Here is a 15,737-nt window from a genome sequence, read left to right as displayed (position 1 = left end):
TAACCTCCCCACTTCTACAGTTGTACCGTCCTAGTGAAAATGTGGCGACAAGAGGGGGCAGCAATATAAACGGGCTTGGGCCTCTCACTTCCAGTCCACTGGCACAGTTCAGCTCGGGCCACCCTGCAACAAACATCAGGCTGGCATTCATGGTACAGCAACAAGGTCAAGGAGGTAAAATAGCAAGCAACTAGTGCAGGTAAAATATTGGATGCAAATCACTTGCGGAAAATAAGGTGAAATATTTGCAGTCTGATAATAGTCCTCCTTTCAGTTACACACGCTAGTAGGTACTTGAGAAACTGCAGTAACAAGTGTAGGAAACACTATTTGTTTTTTTAATTCTTTATTTTCGGTGCAAACACTATTTGTGCCATATATTGACCCTCTGATCCCGATCAAACTGAAGAGGCTCAGTGGCAAGATGACCTCTACTACTTAACTTTGCCGTTTAGAAATGCTTCACGTATTGTTTGTAACCTGAGCCGCAACTTGTCCAGCGGTGGCAGGTGGTCCTTCACCACCGGCGAGCTCAAGAAATTCCCCATCCACGCAGACAGGGAAGGGAGCTTCTCCCCTGCGATCATCTTGACACCAGTGATCTCCTCGTACATCGGAATCACATACGACAGCGGACCAAGCGATAAGTCCACGAACCCAATCTTCTCGCCGGCAAAGAATCGCTTCCCATCAAGCTCCTTCTCCAGAACCAGCAGCTGCTCTATGGCAGCTTCGTGTGCATCCTCCTGTTCTTGGCCTTGCGTGGTGAACCACTTCCAAATCGGTGGCGAGAGCTAAAAGAATGTACAAGTATTACATGCTTTTGTTTCATATTCTCAAATTACACACGATCTATGGAGAATGACTGTAATTGGAAGTGGGAATCAAAAGTTCAGAAGTGATGAACAGAAGAAAATTGTAAATTTCTGACCTTATCCTGCAGAAACCTCACCCAGAAACAGGCCATGGCACGCTCGTAGGGATCCTCCGGCAGGATACGGTCACCGCGGTCCTTCCACGCCTCATCGATGAACTCGAGTATGACCTATGACTCTGCGATGGGTTTACCTTGATAGACAAGCACAGGAATTTTCTTGTGCACGGGGTTGTAGTCGTACTCCACGCCTTTGATCCTTGGCGCCCATATCACTTTGAAAACGTAGGGGTTTGGCCAGAAGCCAAACAGCTTCACCTGCTTGTCTCTCTCTCGTTGATAATTCACGCTGGATTGTAAGGCTAGTTTTAATGGGGAATTTCATTGCAATGTTATCAAGATTAGGTACTTGATAACCGAGCCAGATGGGTTTCATGGAGATGAAACTCCACATCCTCTCTTCTCATAATGACCCTACCAAGTCAATAAAATTGCTGACGTGGCATAACATTTAATGCTCGTGAAACTTCCCATTGAGATTGACCCATGTACTGTGAATTCATCCGTCAGCCTAGTAGTTATATTTGCTTTATTATTAATTTTCAAGTGCTTTAGTTTCTTGTGGTGCTGAGTAGTTTCAATGTTTAGTAAGCTTTGGCGGCTTAATAGTCTGCATAACAGAGTAGTATGTCCTTGTCTCATGAAACAGGATTTCTTCTCTCTTTATTAATTGGTGGTAGTCGTGGCTGCTTTGTCCTCCATGATCACCGGCGGCGTCTGCTCCGCCTTGGCCGGTCGGTCTCCGCCGTGCTGCTGCACCTGCCTGAAGATGGGTCTGAGATTAGGGCAGAAAACGTCGCACGGTCTTGATTCGATCGATTCCACCACCGTACGTACGTGCTTGCTTGCACCAGATTTATGCTGCAACCCAACCCAAAACCTGGGTGGATTCGAGTCGGACTCCACCAGCCGTGGAAATTACTAACTGCACGGCCCATGGGCCAGCATAGGTTGCACCGCACAAATTGCTATCACCGCCAGTCTAACGCACATTTATTTATGCTTTTGTAACAGCAGCACAAGCAAAGCTACAGTAGTTTGTAACAACAGCAGCACAAGCAAACCCCAGCCAACAATGGCGTCAAGAAGCCAGCAGCCTTTTAAATCTTCCTTTGCTCCATCTCGGTGGGCGGGCGCACGGCGTATGGCTGATGGCTGTAGTTGTAGCCGGCCGGGTTTGAGGAGGAGCATGATGGCTTGATGTAGACCCCAATGGCATCGAGAAGCCAGCCGGAGCGCCCCCAGAAGCCGACGATGCAGGCGCCGTCCGCCGCCGGCACAGAGAAAGTCGTCGTCGTCTTGTTGCCGTACGGCCCATACGTCCTGCCGGTGCTGGTGCGGAACGTCAGCGAGGTGATGACGGCATCGGGGACGCTCCCGAAATGGCCGATCGTGCCCGCCACCGCAGTGACATGCTCACCGGCAGACAGCTCGATCTGCAGCAAATCGATCAGGGCTGCTAGCTTCGATTGATTCACTCCTAGCAACTACTGCTTTCATTAATTCATAGAAGAAGAATGAAGAAGAAGGTTCAGCTAATTTAGTTACCACTGCAGGAACTCCTTTGGAGCCGAAGGAGTGCGGGAGCCCCCACTGAGCAGCAGCAGCAGCAGCTGGGGAGTAGTAGTCGCAAGCCATGGAGTGGATCGCGCTGGAATGGTACAAGGTGATGCTGCGGAGGCGAGGAGGGCTGGACGCACGCATGTAGAATGGCTTCCCGCCGGATCCACCCCACGTCCCGACGCTGATCACGCCCCGAGGCTGCTCATCATCCATCGTTCATAATTCATAGTAGCAGTTAGTCATCGTAAAAAGCTAAAACTAAACAAGTTTGTTTATCATAGGCACAGGAAGAATGATTATACTAAAAAGATGCATGTACCGAAGTATGATTATTTGTGCGATATCTCTGCTGGGCCTTGGGAGTAGCACTGCTATTATCTTGGCCTTCGACGCATGGCGATGGGATCCAATCACGAACAAGGCTCACCGAAACGGGTTGCCACACCTGCGCTAGTCTTTCACCCCTGCCTCGCTGCCGTCCCAATCCCAAAACATTGTTGGCATCCCAGAGCTCCTGAAATTGGTAAAATTAATCACCTCCCTTTTCTTTTACCTACCCAAAACATGATCAGCAACAAGCAGCAGCAGTTACATACACAATCAGTGGACGGCATGTGTGCATATATGGATCAATCACCTTTGCGAGGTAGGCGAGGGCCCCTCTGATGCTGAAGCTGACGCTGGCGCTGTCGGGGCTCCTCTCGAGCGCCCGCCCGAGCTGGATGCCGATGAGGAGAGCACCGGCGTACACGAAAAGGGGCACCACGATGATGAGCAGCACGGCAGCCCCGGAGAGCTTGAGCTTGTTCGCCATTTCTATTCTTCTTCGATCTGTTGTTGGATCCTGTCCTGCCGACCAATCGATCTCCAGCTCCACTGCAGCAATAATAACCAATTGAGAGATCGAGAGTTGCTGGACGGCAGCACTTGTTGTCTACCTACATAAATTTGCTAATCGTCCGACGATCCTCTTACTACAATCTTTGACTATGGATAGTATCGATTATTTCGTTTTAATTGTCATTATCGTCTCTTGTCTCTTTTAATCAGCTGCCGGTGCAACGACGTTGATCAGGACATCAATCAAGGACGAAACAAAGATTAATATTTAGCCCAGGTAGGAATATTTTACCTTGGATTCAGTAATCAGTAGCCTTCATCAAACACTGACAAAAGATACGGCGACAAATGGACTCAACAAGTTACATACGCCAAATACTAATCAACATCAGTTTGGCTATCCAACAACGTGTGTGCTCACTCCACACGGCTGCTATCTAGATATATGGGCTCTATCTACTCTACGGCCCATCGGCCTGCACTGCGTGGGACTTGGGAGCCCAGCCCACACGGATCCTCTCTGGCTCTCTGCCTTAGGGAGCCTGCGCCGCTCCCAGACACCGACGTGCCAGCCGTACAAGGCTTTCCGCCGCCGCCGCCGCCGCCGCCATGCTCCGGCATCTCCGGCGATCCCTCCGCGCTCTTCACCGCCTACCCGCCAGCGGCCACGCAGCCTGCGACCCCGTTCCCCTCCACCGGTGAGTTCCTTCCCTTCCGTTTCCCAGTCCCCTATCATTAGTCTACAGCCCCATTCTTTTTCCTTCCTTCAAATCACCATGCTTGTCTTGTCTCCTAGCAAATCACCACTGTTACCAGTCTACCACTAACCTAGCCGCAGTAGTAGCGGTGTCCAACAGCCAGTTCACTTTTAATTGCAAAAAAAGACTGTGATGCCGAGCTTGTGCCGACTGCGCTCTTTTTCTGTTTACCTCTTCACACTACGATACCCCAATCTCATTTACCCCCAGTGTTGTCAACTGCTGCTTAATGGATCGGAGTTGCTACTGTGACAGTATAGACACACTTGGAACTTCTTCATAGCTTTTCTTGCTCATTCTTGTTTCGCAGTTGGGCCTTCCTGCTAGTTTTATAATTCTCTTGGATGGTCGTGGTCCAACTAAATTGCAACAATTAACTACCTAGTACTGTTCTTTACTAGTTGTTGAAACGAGTAGCTTGTCATTCATGCCACTGCAGGTGTTCAGAGTTGCGAAAGCAATGGGATTTTGCCCCCCTTTCCCTTGAGAAACCAAATTATGCTTGCTGAGGCTAAAGTATTTCCAATTACAGATAAAAAGTAGCTTTTTTTTTGTTGCCAATCGTCTATATATCCATGAGGGTGGAAATTGCATGTCTAAATAAGTTGATTCTTGAACTATAAAATTGCAAGTTCCTAACTTTTGTAATCCCTCTTACTAGGTTTGTAGTTTACGATTTCTTAAGAAGATAGTGTTTGATAAACTTTTCCTTTTTATTTACAATTGTGCAGGTTCTTGAGTTCGCAGATAGAGGTACACACCTCTGCATCCTAAACAATAAGTTGCTCTTCCTTAATGCTGTTTAGTCCTAAAATGTTTTCACCTCTGCAACATCTGCTTAGCCCATATCTGGTTGGTGTAAGCATGCTACTAGAGACTTCTCCACTTCCAAAAATGTTGCCGGAGGTCGAGTATATCAGCAAAAGGAGTTAGAACCAACTACGCCTGCAAAGGTAGGCACAATACCATCACTCTTTGTTTTGTATTGAAACAATTCTATTTGTCTTTGTAATTATTTTGTCTTGCCAGTCTTTCCTTCTTGTTGTTCAGTATTCAGAAATCCTCTAATACTTTTGTTTGCTCAGCATGTCAAATAGCCTAGTTGATATTCAAAGTTTCAAACTAGATGTACTTCTTCAGTGTTTCTACTTGGATGCACTGATTGCATAGAATAGTTTCTTGCAATTTCAAGGTTGGTGGTTTATGTTTAGCTTCAAAACTGTGGCATTATATATGGTTAAGGTGTGGATTGAAGAATTTATCATTCTTACACAGGATACTGATATAATAATCAAACGTATACAAAAGAGCACAAGGGAGTTGGAACAAGGGCCTGTTGGAAAAAATTTGTCTTCGGCAGAGAAAAGGAAATTTCTTGTCAACACTGTATGTACACTGCTCATGTGTTCTCATTAACAGATATAGCATATTATGTTTCAAATGATGATGATACACATGTAATAATGTGTTTACATTTTGAAAATTATAAGTGACAATGAAAGATACATCGACAAGATTTTTTTAGCTTGCATGTAATTCCATTTTTTTTTCATTAACCAGATTCAAATTGTATTGTATGGTACATTTTATAGGCAGTTTTCTTTCACCTGCAGGATAATATATAGTAGTTAATTCACATTTTGCTTTATTTTCTTGATTTTGGTAGAGGAATGATAGCAGCTAATTCGTTATATGTTGAATTGTTGTCCTAGGAAAGTAGATTATGCTAGGATCTGTCGGCTCTTCTTTGAATGACTAATAGGATCATATCCTTGCATGTATAAAACGAACAAAGCAGCGCATTAATCTTTTGATATTGACCTGGGTGTATATATTATAGCCTCCATTCTTGTTTAGCGTGGATAAAATTACACCACTCGTGCATATTGAAAATTTCCAATAAGATTTTTTTTCATTGCAGTCATTTAGCTGCCATTTGCCCTGGGCAACAAAATTACTAAATACAACATTATCTAACTGCAGCTCCTTGGCCTCGAAGATTCAAGAGAAGTTGTTTACGGCACCCTTGATGCTTGGGTTGCCTTCGAGCAGGATTTTCCTCTGGCTTCACTAAAGCAAGCACTTTCAGCTCTCGAAAAGGAGCAACAATGGCATAGAATTGTCCAGGTATTGTATCTTCTAAGTTACTTTCAACTGTTTTTGTCTTCTATGCATTTGAAGTAAATTTCGTCTGACATCATATTCAGGTGATAAAATGGATGCTAAGCAAAGGGCAAGGAAATACAATGAGAACATATGAGCAATTAGTGTGTGCACTTGAGAAGGATAATAGAGCTGAGGAAGCACATAAAATCTGGCAGAAGAAAATATCCCATGACCTCCATTCAGTTCCTTGGCGTTTCTGTCATCTTATGCTGGCTATCTATTATAGAAATAATAGGCTAGAAAGGCTTGTGAAGGTTTGAACCTTAACCCCGTCACTTCTGATCCAGTTTAGGTTATATTTCACTTATTTTCATGTGACAACACAACTTATACGTCTGAATTGCCCTGCTTTTCTGATGATTTAGCTCTTCAAAGAACTAGAAGCATGTGGTCGTAAACCTCCAAGCAAAGATATTATACGGAAAGTTGAAGATGCATATGAAATGCTTGGACTACTAGAAGAAAAGGAAGCGTTGCTTGAAAAATACAAGGATTTATACAACAGGCCATCTCGAGATGATCGAAGGAGAGGCTCCAAATCCAATAAGACTGAGTTGGATAAAATAGATGGTTTGTTTCAATTCCTCATGTTAAATGTTCTTTGAGATATTGTGTACTATGCCTATGAAATTCTAGTTCCTTCAAATGCAGAATTTGGTTCTTTTATGATGACAAGCATTGTTTAATCTTTAGAGTATTCCTGCCAGCTGCAAGAATTCGATTCATTTGTTAGGACACTAACAATTACAATACTATTATTCTGTTCTCAGCTGATGGAAGCATGAAAAGCAAGATGGAAACATCTGAAAATCATCAAGGTCACTGTTGCCCTTCAGATAAGGAATCAGCTGTCACCGCTTAGTCATGAGAAGAGAGGTACCTTAAAGACTGCAGTCCATGAGTTTTAATATACAGTTATGTTTGTAGAAATGCTTCTTTGACATTATATCTCCCTTCTTCGTTCTCCTTCCAGATTCCCCTGGAACTCTGAAAGTTAAAGAAAAAGTATGTGTCAAAGGAGAATATGGGTAGTTATGATAACAAGTGAAGTGGTAAGCTAAAGCAGGTGGCCATATCTTTGCTTTCTTGATGCTTTGCCTACCTTTTCCCCACTGTGTGACAAAGCAGGCCATCAGAAATCACGGAAACATACGATGGGAACTTTGAAGCTTGCATTTTTGTTGGGCCCAGGCCAACCTGAAGAGCTTTGGATATGGTTAATTGGTTATGGGGCTTTTGTCTCAAGGGGACGCACTTGATGTACGCCTACCTCTAGTTTTGGCTTTTGACCCTGAGCGTTAAAAGAAGAGATGAGGAAATGATGATGGAAGCTAGTTGTGATGCATAGTGCCAGGAGCTGAAGTAGTTTGCACGCTCAGTTGATGGGCATACGTGGCATAATGCTGCCCATCTTGTTCCCAGCATGTGGCTCTGGCCCGCTACTCGACTAGTATGTTTGAATTTGGTGCTAAAGATGTGCATAATGGAGGAGGGCCTGGGCATTTGATTCCTCTAGCTATAAAGTGTTTGTTTCTCAGGTTTGTGGGCGTATCGCATCTGATCTGCGTTTTGAACATGTTTGCACTGCCTCGGCCGCTTTGCTTTCCTATGGGTGTGCATATCTTCTTCTTCTTCTTCTTTGAACAGGAGGGCATGCAGCCACCTCGAATGCTCTGTTTTGCAGTCGCTTGAACTCTGCTTTGTTGTACTGTTGCAACGAGTACCTCCTCTTATCATTCTAGGTTATATACGAAGTCGATGCTGGTTTTTTCACTGGTCGGTCAGGAGGACAAGAGCAGTGGCGACGCCACTGGACTGCATTGTTCCATAGAAGCTTTTAACGAGTCGACTGGAGTGAATATTGATGGTACTATTGAGAGTGATATGCTGAAAATTCTGGCACCAACTTCCAACCATCTTGATATTGATAGCAAGGCTAAAAGGAGGCGGCTTTGGCCCCCACATGATCGGATCCCAGGCCCATCTTGGTAGTGCGATCTTGCGTTGTGCTTGTGCGGATAAGTGGGCAACACTAGCGCATTCTGATGCATGCAAGACATGAGATTTGCATCACAAAGACAAACTAAGCAACTGCAGTGCAGATTTGCTTCCAGCAGGAAACAATGCAATAGTCGCCTCCATGATTTTTTTTAAAAAAAATGATGACTGACTGACTGTGGTCACACGTAGGGATGCAAGTTATATGTATTTTGGATCATTAGGTCGACCCAAAAGGTTGATAAAATGAACTAGAATGTTATTCCACGTAAATAATTTGGGAGGATAAATAAACTAGAGTGGCATGTCATCGTAATTAATCAGTTGATCTAGAATAAAAAAATATTATTGGGTACCCACTTGCATTCCTAGTCACACGCGCGTGAAGCGCGAATGCGGCAGGATGTTGGTTAATCCCTTTGTCAAGATGATCCCACAAGAATGGCTGCCGAATCAGCAACAAAGTATACTATAATATATAGATACTGCTGTCGTGAACTGTGTAAATGTAAAGTGAAGAGTGCCAGCACATGCATAAAACAGAAGAAAATTAGAATCCCGAAGATCTGAGACATGGATCAGCACGAATTACGCAGCGTTTTAGTGCCGACCATTTAGTTTAATACTACTGCCTAAGAGCATCTCCATGGTAAAAAGATTCAAGATTTCTTGAGTTGCTCATTTTGACAGACTATTCATTTTCCACCCTTCAAATCTCAACAGCTAGTTTTCTTTCTAAAAATTTGCACTCTTCATCCACTCTAACAGCCCTCTCTATTTTGTACTACAACAACCTCTCCATTCTGGCAATTACTGTACGTGGGACCCACACTTTGGCGAGCCAAATTGGCAAGCAGGAGGGGAAGGATGGCAAGCGAGATAGTATAACAAGTCAGATAGCAAGTCTTTTGGAGCACAATTTTCTTGATGGTTTGCTAAAATTTAGCTTGGGGAGCTGGAGTTGCTATCAGAGTACTAGGATACCTCCCAAGCTTGTGGCTGTTGCAACTTGCAAAGAGCAGAGCGCCTGACTCTGACTGATTGACTCACTCACTCACTGATACTGGTTTTGTTTAATAGAGTACTAGTGGTTGGTGCACGCCCATGCGCGTGTATCGCTACACAATTTTACATTTGATTTGTTTCGTAGAGAATATTAGAATGGATAGCATACTGGATAAGCAAAGAATGACACATATTGAGACCACTAAGCTTGACAATAGTTGAGTATGGATAGGTACATATATTTTCCAAAATCAATAAGTTCCAGTCTAAACTTGCATAATTAACTAAGAGGCAGTCTTCAGGTTTATTATTGAATCAATAGATTTGATAATATGGAGTAAATAAATCAGCGCTGTCATCAGATACTCGTAGATGTGGTGTTGGTTCCTTCACTGCAGAAAGGTGGAAGATGCTTGTAAGATGATTTATTAGTAAATGTAATGAAATAAGAAAAGTTTGCATGGAAATATATTAACAACACGGTTGGAAAGGTCATCAGAAGATTATATTGTTGTTATCAATTGGAGCTTCTAGTTCTTTTTTGCCGTGGAGCAGTCATAATTGGAGATGCAATTTTTTACTGGCATCATATGCCAACAAGAGCAAGGTATAGAGTATATTATATGCTTCGTTTAAATGAATTAGGTGATGAGAATTTGTATAGATGGCTGGTTTGGCAAATTAGTATCTAAAACATTTTACCATTATACAGAATGGAAATTAGAAATTATATATATATAGAGATGTTTAAGGGGGAAGATAACGTTGTGTGTACCTCCTTAATACTGCGTTTCATAAGCCTCTTCGAGTACGTCCTTATCATAGTTGAATTGTGCGTAAAGTGAAGAGTTAGTACATTGTCACAGCAGTGATAGAAACATTTATTGTATTCTAGAGTCTGTAAAATATGCAACGCTATAAGAAGAAACCATGTTGGAAATCTGATTGATTGGGAATAAAAGAATTAACTGCTATATGAGACTTTATGGTAGGGCACATCAACTTCACTAAAATCTAAAATAAGAAAGAGCAGGAGGCAAATGAAGGCATGAGTTTACATTCATAAAACTAATTCAAAGTAAGATTTTTGCAAAATTGTATTCCCAGTCCGCAAAATTAGTATTTCTAAAAATATTTCAGTATACTCCTTTCAGTTATAATTGGTCTTTTTTTTCAGAAGGAATCAGAGGATCCCATAGCTACATCAAAGTAATCACGATCTTCACATAACGGGGATCCTTACTAGAGTACTACCAGAGCAATAAAGTTAAATTTCTAAACGAAATGGGGAGCTATGCGACTACAAATCTAGGATTTAAAATAACCCTATTGCATCTTCAAACCAGGAAAAGCTGCCTTCAAATTTCAATTAAATACAATCGCTCCCAACTCCCACTTCAAAGCATGTTTGTTAAGTATCCCCATTATAAAGAGCACACGGAGTGTTATCTGTATGATGCATTTAAGAATTGAGCCCACACCTTACGTTTTTCTCTTTTTTTAATTATAACCAGATATCTATTCTACATTAGTGCTTGCCATTTTAGGCCCTCAATTAACAATATGAACATTTATGATTTTTTAGCCTTGCAAAATTGTTCCATCAATATTAAGATATATCACAAAGCATCAGTAGCGCACATATGAACCACTTATAAAACCACAACAATTAGCTTAAGTTCTTGACAATAAATTAAGTATCTTCAAAGATCAAGAGAAAGACAAAGTGCTAGTTGAAATCTTTCTGCAACATGCTCAAATTATCTAGTTAATGCAAATTTATGTGGAGAACCGAATTACTGGAATTCGTAATTACTTATTTCTCAGCCTACTATTCTCTCAAATATCAAGTATGGACATTCATTTGGTTTGCAAATATGGTAAAGCAGACAACAATTACATACACTGTAGCTGCTTGTGCATGATTGAAAATGAAGAGGCATCCCAAAGCTAAGCTCTTTACCTGTCCTTTTGTAGCACTCTTGTTTCAGCTTCTTTGCTACCAGATTGAATGTACCTGAATACAAATAGGGGAGGATGTTAGTGCTATTTAGGGTATTTGCCAGCAACAGTATTAAAGAAAAAGTGGAAAACTACAAGAGGTGAAACTGGGAAATTAGCCGTACACTTGTGTTCTATGCAGTACTTCGCCTCAATGGGAAATATAAAGGACATATGTAGCTAGCAAGTAACCACATTGAATTTTTAAGCTTATATTTGCAAGAGCAAATTGTGGGGTAGCTAAAATTGAATGATTACCTGGAAGTTACACGCTGCAAGCATTGACTTATCTGGTACTATCAGTAGAAAATCTGCACAGAGACTTACACTACCATTAGAACAACCTTCAATCTGAAAGCAAAATTCAAAAGTTAGGAAAAGAACATTCAGATAATTGACACATGGGAAAAGAGCCAGCATGAACAGGGATAAAACAGGAGGCACTTTCTTCTTGATATAAGAAAGGAGCCTTTGTTTCCGGACTATATAACATCACCACAGATATTAGCTGGGTAATTAAACCAAGTACCATTGCTACAACGATACAACCCAATGTATGTAATAATCTTAAACGAAGATGTAACATGTGCAGTATGCATCAGAATGTGCACAATGCTTGCGTTCTGAACATGGGGACGCTAACTCAAAGAATATAAAAAGCAAGGTATGAATAAGCAATTGATATATCAGCACCAAAGTTTCACTTGAGGGAAAAGAAAACAGATGTTCAAACAATTTTGTCCAGGTCTTCTCCAAACTCAGCAATAGGAAGCCATATGCTTGCCACCTAGCTCAATGGGGCACATAGCATCGAACCCTACAAATTCGACAGAGAGATTCAGGTAAAAAATAGTTTACATGATCCTGAACCAGTGAACCTAGATGATTATGCGGTAATTGTTTTGTGATATGTTGGACATAAACTAAAAATGTAACACAAAACATTCATGATTACCTGGATGAACCATTGGTTAGAAACTGCATTACTAAATTACTAAAGCTATGTAGTTGTTCTGGGATGATTCAATCCACGTATGATGTTTTGTACATCAATAGCAAACTTAACACCAAGGGATCAAGGTTAACTGATCACACACCATTGATGGCTGATTGATCGTGTTGCTGCAGCAATTCGACGTATACAGATTTCAGGAACATCCTTGATGGCCTCTTTGGCAAGGCCTCATGTGCAGCTAGATGCCGGGGCAGGCAGGCCAAGGATGCTTGTGGACTACTTCACGGGTGGCAATTGCTGCAGCTGACGACTCCGCTTCTGACATGGAGCTTTATCTGCAAATGAAAAATCTCTTCACATAAATGAAATCGACCAAGTAAAGATATACACGTAAGTAGTGGACAACCCAAATTTCCTACACCTAAAGCTTCAGCAACCATATCAGCACAGACACCGAGCAGCCAATCCAGCTGCATTAGGCTCACTAGTCCATCAACCCGTGCTCCCGCACGGGCTAATATTTTTAGAAGCTACTGTATTTAAAAATTATTTAGAAATTAAACTCCTAGCTAATAATCAAAATTGTTTACCTACCACTCTCTTATTTTTCAATACTTCAACATAATACTTATATAGATATATGTATCTATCTTTGTCTAGTGATTGATTTTTAATTAATAATTACTCTATGCATGTTTTCATCCATATTCGTAATTTTTCCATTTTGTATCACACCTCCAATCCTCCATACATTATGTTTAGCATACAAACCAATATTTTTCATGGATTCCTCACATACATGTATAAATAGTCTAAAAAGGTGGCACTCATCATGTGTATATACTTTAACTTAGTATTTTTATATTAATAATGACATAAATAGGTAATTTAGAATCATATATTAGTTTACTTTTTGATATTTCTGTATGATGCACATAAAGATAATTAGATTAATATTTAGGTGTTTACTTTAGGTTATTTTTAATAATGACACACATGGGTAACATAGATAAAATTTTAGAATGACATTTTAAGTTATGCTTTATAATTATGTGTATTAGTAAATTGGATGAAGATTATGGGGTTACTTTAGATTATTTTTTATAATAGCTGAGCTCGGTAATTTAGATATAGGTTTAGAGCTCATTTTTTAATATTTTCATAATGACAGTGGTGGGTAACTTTTTAAAAAATATAATAGATCAATGGCTATGATTATTAGAGTTTACAGGATTGGTGTTTGATGTTTTTAATTTTTACGAGAATTTGTCTCTTTTTTCTACCTTGTCTCGTGGGAACTATTGTGGAGTCTCCAATGGAAAAAAAATTAGACTACACTGCTACAAAACTATTACCATAAGCTACCTCTCGTTTGTTAAATATCGAACACAATATTTATGTAGATATATACTTAATATCTTCATCCAATTGTGATCGATTTTAGTTAGTAATTACTCTATAATATTTTCAACCTCATTCATAATCTTTAACTTTTCACTTTGCACCGCAGGTATGCGCTTGAATTTATTTAATGAACCCTAAGTTTGAGATACAATTTTAGCATAGAAATCTATATTATCATCATTTTATATCCCTATAAATGGTGACACACATCATGCGTATAGACCTTAATTGTTATATCATATACCAATAGTGAAAGATATAGATGATTTAGAATCATATATTGCTGTATATTTTTAATTAAGGTTATTTGATTCAAATGTAGGGTTACCTCATGTTATTTTTAATAATAGCATATGTGGGTAATATAGATGCAAATTTAAGGGGTTACTTTAAGTTTAAACTTAAGTAATAGTGGTAGGCAATTCAATTGCAGATTAGGGGGTTATTTTAAATATTGTTTATAATGGCATAAGTAGGTAATTTGGATAAAGATTAGGGGGCTACTTTAATTTATTTTATATAATAGCAGAGGTGGGTAATTTATATATAGATTTAGGGGGTTAATTTAGGCTATTTTCATAATGGCATAGGTGGGTAATTTTTTAGAAAACATAATAGATCCAATGGCTATGATGATTTGAATCTATCAATTGATGGTTGGATGTTTTGCTTTTTTGTGAGAATTTTTAGGATTTCTCTCTTTTTCTAGAGTGTCCACCTAGGAATCCTAGGTGGCTTCACCTGGAAGCTTTAAAAGGAGCCTCCAATTAGTAATAGTAGATTCTAGAAAATCAAATTAAATGATTGAAATAGAATCAATCTGAATCCGCAACAAGCAGTGGACCAATACAACGTGCAGCCAATGGCGAGCTCCGTAGATAAATCATCGAACGGGGTAAAATTTTTCTACTAACGTGTCCACCGCGATTCGTTTGTTGTATTAATCAAGTCTGTTGACAAGGTAGCTGACCTGGTTGATGATAGACGGTGCGTGTTTCTACTCGCGCAGCTTTTGTTTACTGTAGTAGTTTTCCAGGTAGACTGAATTAAAATTTGCACTGCATAGCTCTGTCTAGTCTGTCCGACTATGCAGAGTCATCACCTTTTCTTATCCTACTAATGACGAGAACATGAACAGCTCAAACTGTTGGTGGCGTGGCTGCCGCTGGCTGAACAGTAAGTTGTAGGTAGTACTACCCAACACACATCCAGGGGCGGTAGATGCGATGCAATGCAATGTGAAGAAGAGGATAGAGGAGAGGACCATGAAAAACAAATGGATCCCATCGATCCGGTCGGTCGAGGTATAAATCCGTCCAGTGGTGTGTGATGGCGACACAAGAAGCAAAGCAGGCCCGGCCCTGTGTCGTTTTGTCCCTCTCGATCGTGCAAAATGGCAAACCAACCTACTGGACTCGGTACTCTAGAGGAATGCGTGAGCTTCATATATAGGTGTACTTGTTTACTGATCGATAAATATTACATACGTATAGCAGAGCTAGCTAACCAAGCTCCAAGGCCATCATTCTCAGTAGGTGCAGGTCAGACTCTTTCCCTCATCTCCGGTTCAGTTTTCCCTCATCTCCGGTTCTTTCAGTTTCTTCCTGTGGGAAAGCAAAGGAAATGATAGTGATACAAGCATGTCGCTGAAAAGAAGAGCATGCAAGCTCGTTTGGCTGGCTGGCTGCTGCGGCAGAGAGCTGCTGCGTGCTGCAGCTGCTGCGGCAGAGAGCCGAGCAGCAGCAGCCAGCTGCAAAGCAGCCAGCCCCCATAACCTTTACTCACAAATAAGTGACGAGTTAATTAGTCATTGATGTGGCCTCCAAGAAAATTATGATCTTGGCTCTAATTTTTGTTATAATATGTTTATAACACATACATCAAACTTATATTAGTGTAAAAAAAGTTACTTTTTGATACAAACCTACTCATATTATTTTGACGCAGATAACTATAGATTCCGTAATAAACTGAATCTGTTTTGAGTCGTTTAACAAGCAGAGCCACTGTGCTAACTTTTTTCTCTGTCGCTCCATTTTTGCTACTGAGGAGCGACAGAAAAAAAAACATATATAAAAAAGTTGCATCAGGAGGAGCTCAAGGAGCAGTTTCT

General features: G+C 40.8%; 3 protein-coding genes across 4 annotated transcripts; 1 reads left to right on the top strand and 2 right to left on the bottom strand.

Annotated features, from left to right (window-relative positions):
• Window positions 1-222: 222 nt before the first annotated feature.
• LOC117865626 (glutathione transferase GST 23) lies at window positions 223-1,872 on the bottom strand. The gene is given in 3 exon segments (XM_034749849.2): window positions 223-794; window positions 932-1,236; window positions 1,815-1,872. Coding segments are annotated over 3 exon segments (723 nt in total). The 3' UTR covers window positions 223-434.
• Window positions 1,873-1,899: 27 nt separating this feature from the next.
• Window positions 1,900-7,161, bottom strand: LOC117865826 (jacalin-related lectin 3). 2 transcript variants are annotated; one of them, XM_034750064.2, is made up of 5 exons: window positions 7,142-7,161; window positions 3,135-3,373; window positions 2,817-3,011; window positions 2,483-2,695; window positions 1,900-2,370 (listed from the first exon to the last, which is right to left on the bottom strand). In XM_034750064.2, exons 2-5 carry the CDS (start codon window positions 3,309-3,311, stop codon window positions 2,035-2,037), a joined length of 921 nt encoding a protein of 306 aa, XP_034605955.1. In that variant the 5' UTR covers window positions 3,312-3,373; window positions 7,142-7,161; the 3' UTR covers window positions 1,900-2,034. The 2 variants fall into 2 exon arrangements, with proteins under 2 accessions (XP_034605955.1, XP_034605956.1); XM_034750065.2 differs by lacking the exon at window positions 7,142-7,161 and adding an exon at window positions 3,630-3,648.
• On the top strand, window positions 3,859-7,798 carry LOC117865825 (pentatricopeptide repeat-containing protein At4g18975, chloroplastic). The gene is made up of 9 exons (XM_034750063.2): window positions 3,859-4,035; window positions 4,827-4,848; window positions 4,938-5,048; window positions 5,371-5,481; window positions 6,079-6,222; window positions 6,303-6,515; window positions 6,627-6,831; window positions 7,032-7,137; window positions 7,235-7,798. The coding sequence occupies exons 1-8, from the start codon at window positions 3,947-3,949 to the stop codon at window positions 7,121-7,123; spliced, it is 987 nt and encodes a 328-aa protein (XP_034605954.1). The 5' UTR covers window positions 3,859-3,946; the 3' UTR covers window positions 7,124-7,137; window positions 7,235-7,798.
• The last annotated feature ends 7,939 nt before the right edge of the window (window positions 7,799-15,737 follow it).

The sequence above is a fragment of the Setaria viridis genome, chromosome 7, assembly GCF_005286985.2.
Source record: "Setaria viridis chromosome 7, Setaria_viridis_v4.0, whole genome shotgun sequence".
NCBI classification, from domain to species: domain Eukaryota; kingdom Viridiplantae; phylum Streptophyta; class Magnoliopsida; order Poales; family Poaceae; genus Setaria; species Setaria viridis.
The sequence above is the reverse complement of the archived record's forward strand: the minus strand, read 5'-3'. Positions and strand labels throughout refer to the sequence as shown.

Excerpts from the sequence above, each read along its gene's own strand:
- LOC117865826 (XM_034750064.2), bottom strand. The coding sequence starts at position 3,311 with ATGGCGAACAAGCTCAAGCTCTCCGGGGCTGCCGTGCTGCTCATCATC. Across the intron at positions 2,696-2,816 it reads GCACAAATAATCATACTTCG|CCTCGGGGCGTGATCAGCGT; the intron begins GTACATGCATCT and ends GATGATGAGCAG. Across the intron at positions 2,371-2,482 it reads CCAAAGGAGTTCCTGCAGTG|ATCGAGCTGTCTGCCGGTGA; the intron begins GTAACTAAATTA and ends GATTTGCTGCAG.
- LOC117865825 (XM_034750063.2), top strand. The coding sequence starts at position 3,947 with ATGCTCCGGCATCTCCGGCGATCCCTCCGCGCTCTTCACCGCCTACCC. Across the intron at positions 4,036-4,826 it reads GACCCCGTTCCCCTCCACCG|GTTCTTGAGTTCGCAGATAG; the intron begins GTGAGTTCCTTC and ends ACAATTGTGCAG. Across the intron at positions 6,223-6,302 it reads AATGGCATAGAATTGTCCAG|GTGATAAAATGGATGCTAAG; the intron begins GTATTGTATCTT and ends CATCATATTCAG.